This window comes from Notothenia coriiceps, unplaced genomic scaffold, assembly GCF_000735185.1.
Source record: "Notothenia coriiceps isolate Sejong01 unplaced genomic scaffold, NC01 NC01_scaffold00032523, whole genome shotgun sequence".
In the NCBI taxonomy this organism is placed as follows: domain Eukaryota; kingdom Metazoa; phylum Chordata; class Actinopteri; order Perciformes; family Nototheniidae; genus Notothenia; species Notothenia coriiceps.
In genome coordinates, this window is record NW_011365224.1 from 485,370 (window position 1) to 490,157 (window position 4,788).

Here is a 4,788-nt window from a genome sequence, read left to right on the forward strand (position 1 = left end):
ATCGTACAGTAACAAAGTATTTGTACATTAAAAAGTAATAAAGTACAGTGTTACACTGTACTTTATTACTTTTATTCAAACTGTATTCCCTTCTTTTTTACATTACATGTTACTTGTTAGACGCTGTTAGCCCCGCCCTTCAGAAACAGAGCGGAGGGAGAATGTGAATACGCAAGGCAGTGGACACTGAAACATGCACAAACATTGGATAAATAACATAGGCATTTAGTTTATTTAATAAAAGAGCATATGTTCAATGTGAAAAGTGACCGTAGATAGATTACTTCAGTTGCAATTTGGTGCTATATATATATTTTGTTTTTTAAATAAAAAAATAAAAAACACCTTGAGTTTCAGGCAGGGCTCCGCAGGGCCCCGTCAAGACAATGGTTGGGGAAACACTGAGTAGGGTAGATGTGGATATTATCCGGCTGAGCAAAACTTGATCTGTCTCTTAAATGTGTCTCAACCACAGACCTTATTTCCAGCTATTTTCCAAAATCCTGTGGAGAAATTGCATTGCTTTTTGTCGAAGGAACCGGAAGGAGTTTACTTCCGGGTTTTAGGACGCGTCACTGCGGCACTCTATCGTAGAGAATAGCCTTAAATCCCTTAGGCATCATCGAAACATCCCCCACCATTAATCCATAAAACCCCCTCGTCCTTAATCATTTGCAAATCCCCCTCTTACAATTCCTTTGCCCTCCTGAAATGTAACATATGTCTCTGTTAAACACACACAAGACTAAAAATACAATTTAACAGTGTAAAAGTAAATCAGAGTATAAGACTATATGTTTTAAATGATTATATGATCATTTTACACGACAAGGTACTGCACCTAAGTACACATTGGAGGGACTTTACTTGAGTATGTTCTTTCTGTTAATGCAATACTTTGACTTGTAATGGAGTATTTTTACAGTGTAGTATTATTTTTAACTTCAGTAAAGGATCTCAACTCTTTATCCATCGATGTTTATTTTCACCAGGTGCCCCTCCCTACCCCCCCAACCAGTTCGGAGGTGGAAGAGGAAACTACGACAACTTCAGAGGACAAGGTGGCTACCTGGGCAAGCCACGCAACCTCAGGTGAGACTTCTGTACGTCTGATCTTTATTTTGGTTTTTTCTCCTGCTGTTATGGAAGTATTTTGAACCTCTTGTTGTATTCTCATTTCTCTTCTTCTTCTTCTTTCCTGGGCTCACCCTCGTCAGGATGTCTCGCGGTGATCCACGAAACATCGTTGAATACCGTGACCTGGACGCCCCGGATGATATGGACTTCTTTTAGGATGTTCCCTCCGCTACCAGTCTTCACTCGTTACCAGTGTTGTGTTCTTGTTGCTTTTTGTGGTCAATTTGATTCTTTCCTTTCCCTTTTTAATATTTTGTTTTGTAATTATTGTGCAACAAGAACAAACTCCTGCTGTAAACTGGCTTCTAAATAAAGTTGTGTTCAAGTATTAATAAGATGAAACCCTCTATATTGTCACACATGTATACTACACTGCACACACTGAAAACTAACCTCTGCATTTACAGAACCATTTCACCCATCCGAGTACTATTAGCATTAGCAGCCTAGTATAACAGCTCTCATACAGCGCAGTCAGGGTAGCAGTGTGGGGGTTTGGTGCATTGCTCAAGGGCACCACAGGTGAACTGGGACCGCTTTTAAGTGCCAGTCCAAACTACTTACTTTGGTCTTTTTGAGACTTGAACCGGCAACCCTCCAGTTCCTAGCGAAGTCCCTACAGACTGAGCTTCTGCTGCCTAATTAATATGTATTTAATTTTGAATCAAATAACTAAGAGAGAAATGCAAAAGCAACCAAAGCATACAGAAAACATTCCTCATGAAATGTATGAGATCTCAAAACTAGGTAAGCATGAATACAAACTGTGCTCACTGATATTGGCTAATATTTAATATTCAGATGATTACATTTTGCAAGCATTAATTTTGGTTATCAATTGATCTAATTTCAACAAGATGTAAATGATTTTCTCCCTTGCATGTCTCCAGACCCCAAAGCCTTCTGGGTAGTGAAAGTGAAGACGATGTGAAGAATGGTCGCCCTCTGCTGGGCGAACGTTTCAACTACATGCATGCTGGCCCTTTTCTCTGCACAGCTGTCCTTGCAGTGGTGCGAGAAATATTCAGTATTCAATACGGCCAAGTGCCCATTCTGCAGTGGGTCCTGATTGTACTATATGTAAGTCACAGCTGCAGCACAGTCTCATCTAGTTGGGTTCTACAAAATACATCAAATATACCAGGATGCTCGTCTTTAGCAAGCATGCAAACACGCATTCATTTAATTTATTGTTTCACACTCAAAGTTCCTGGTATTGTGTCATAACATTAGAAATGTACTTTCATGAAGACATCAATGTTTACACTGCTTTCTGAACATGCTTAATGGGCTTCACATTTGAATAATCAAAGGCACATTCACATGAGATACCTTCAAAAACTACAGCCATACATTCACAATATGAACCAAAACACCTGCTGGATCAATGTTGTTTAAGAGTATCGGATCCACACAAAAGCAGCAACTAAAAACAGCTATTACATTTGAAAGTTAATTGTTTAGATCAGTGGTTCTCAACTGGTCAGGCCTCGGGACCCACTTTTTCCTTTGTCAATAAATCGTGACCTGAAATTTTGAACCACTCAAATCTATTCAACAAAAAATCGTGCTGTAATATATACGCCTTTCAGCATACAATATTGATTAAAGTGAAGTATAGTGCATATATATCCCTTATATCCCTTCACAGAACTAAAGAATGCTTTTAAATAAGGTTTAATGAGATGATGGAATCAAAGCTGAACTGTATAACATAAAAAGGCACACATGCTGAAAACCCAACCGCAGCAGGGGGGTCTGGGGTCCAGGAGATTTTTTGAAATACTAACATATAAACTACGCATTCTGGTACACTCTGAGAAGAAAATAAGTAGATGTGTTACTACCCGACATATTAATATTTTATGCCATTGTTTGTTTTTCACTTTGTTCTGACAGCTTGCTGCTCCACACAGAGAGAAGAGCAAAGAGGAGATAGTCTGTGTGACTTACTTTAAATTGTGGATAAGGGTAGATAGCTCCCATTGTTCTGTGATCATCAAACCGGGGGTCATATTTCATTATGTGCTCATTTTTATCTGAAGTTGTACTTGTACCCATGGATGTATAAAGAATAGTTCTACCGCAGAGTTATTCCCCGTGGGGACTTCCGGCAACAATCTTGATTCTGATTGGCAAGAAGACTCGAAAAAATATCAGCAAAGATGTTTTATTGAGAAGATGATCACTACGTGACAGAAGTTTCCAAAACCGTTTAGGGTCTCCGGTACGTCCAGTCCAACGCATTGCACAGCATAACGCACAGCGTTAGAAAATCGGTCCTTCAAAATAAAAGTTTGACTTTTTTCCGAAAAAAAACCCCTCACATCTGCGACCCACTCGAAACAGGGTCGCGACCCACCAGTTGAGAGCCACTGGTCTAGATGATCCGGAGCTCGTGACTTTCAGAGAGTCCACAGCTGACCTTGTGTTCATGGAATAACTTGGAGAGGGCCTCCATGTAAAGCTTATGAAAGTGGTCCACCTCCTCCTCGGTGACTTTGATGTGCTTCGGCACTGAGATTGGACTTCCCACTGAAAGAAGCCAGAGCGTTAGAATAAAAAAAAAACTACCACCATGTTAATGAACACAAAGATGAAACACTCACCAACAGTAGTGATGGGATTCCTGTAGGGCAGGATACCCATGTGCTCTCCAACGAATAGACACGGGGCGAAACCCATGATCTTTTTAAAAAGTTCCTGTAACCTCCGCCCGAGGCTGCCTTCTGAGAGAATCACCTGCCTAAAGAGATCGTTTTCCCCAAATGCGTAAACTGGCACCAGATCAGCCCTGTGGAAGATCATCAGAGGTAATATCACTGTGACAAACTGTGAGAAGAATGATACTGATAACTATTCATGGGCGGTTGTCAGGCCAGGGGGCCAATACACAGTACACACTAGGTCGACAGCTGTCGACCTAGTTTCAGTCGTTGGCAGAGTAAAATGTTTCAGATTCACCACTGCTGGTATTTAAAGGTCACCTATAATGCAAATTCCACTTATTCATGTATTTTCTACATCAACGTGTGTCCCCTCTTCTTCCTGTCTCTTCTACATCAACATGTGTCCCCTCTGTGTAAAGAGACTCTGAAAGTTTCGGGAAAAAAGATTCTCTCACTTTTTGTCCTCATCCATTTATATAAAAACCTGTCTGAAAATGAGCTGATCAGATTTTGGCTACTTAATGATGTCATAACGATTTTTTGGCTTGTGTAACCATTAGCCAATCACCAACCAAAGTAACCCCCCCCCCCCTTATCACCAGAATCTCCTCCTAGAGAGGGAAAAGTACGGGGAAAAGTACTCCGATGTGAAAGCGCCTATTCTGTTATTTTTAACCAAATATCTCTCAGAGGGGCGTGGGGAGTGGCAACTTATTTTCATCTAAAGTAACAGACAGAGAATCAGCACTTTGGAAACAGGGCTGAAACAGAGGGGATTATGGGATGCTGCAATGATCTGTTTGGTATTTGGAGCCAAACACTTCAGAGACATGTTTTGTATATATCTGAGACCTATAATATATTGATGAAAAAACGTTTAATACGGGACCTTTAATGTGTGTTTTCTCTCACCCAAACTCCAGGGCCACCCTGACGAAGCCCTTCCTCTGCCTCATCACCAAGATGTTGACTCCAGGAGCCG

The 4,788-nt window shown here is 40.7% G+C and overlaps 1 protein-coding gene and 1 long non-coding RNA gene across 3 annotated transcripts; one reads left to right on the plus strand and one right to left on the minus strand.

Moving 5' to 3' along the window:
* Positions 1-972: 972 nt before the first annotated feature.
* LOC104960937 (uncharacterized) lies at positions 973-1,469 on the plus strand. 2 transcript variants are annotated; one of them, XR_800039.1, is made up of 2 exons: positions 973-1,103; positions 1,218-1,469. It is a non-coding gene; the product is annotated as an uncharacterized lncRNA (long non-coding RNA). The 2 variants fall into 2 exon arrangements; XR_800040.1 differs by having other exon boundaries at positions 973-1,092.
* A 1,044-nt stretch (positions 1,470-2,513) lies between these two features.
* On the minus strand, positions 2,514-4,782 carry LOC104960938 (diacylglycerol O-acyltransferase 2-like). Its single transcript, XM_010789130.1, has 4 exons — positions 4,719-4,782; positions 3,747-3,931; positions 3,518-3,672; positions 2,514-2,597 (listed from the first exon to the last, which is right to left on the minus strand). The coding sequence occupies exons 1-3, from the start codon at positions 4,760-4,762 to the stop codon at positions 3,518-3,520; spliced, it is 384 nt and encodes a 127-aa protein (XP_010787432.1). The 5' UTR covers positions 4,763-4,782; the 3' UTR covers positions 2,514-2,597.
* Positions 4,783-4,788: the final 6 nt, after the last annotated feature.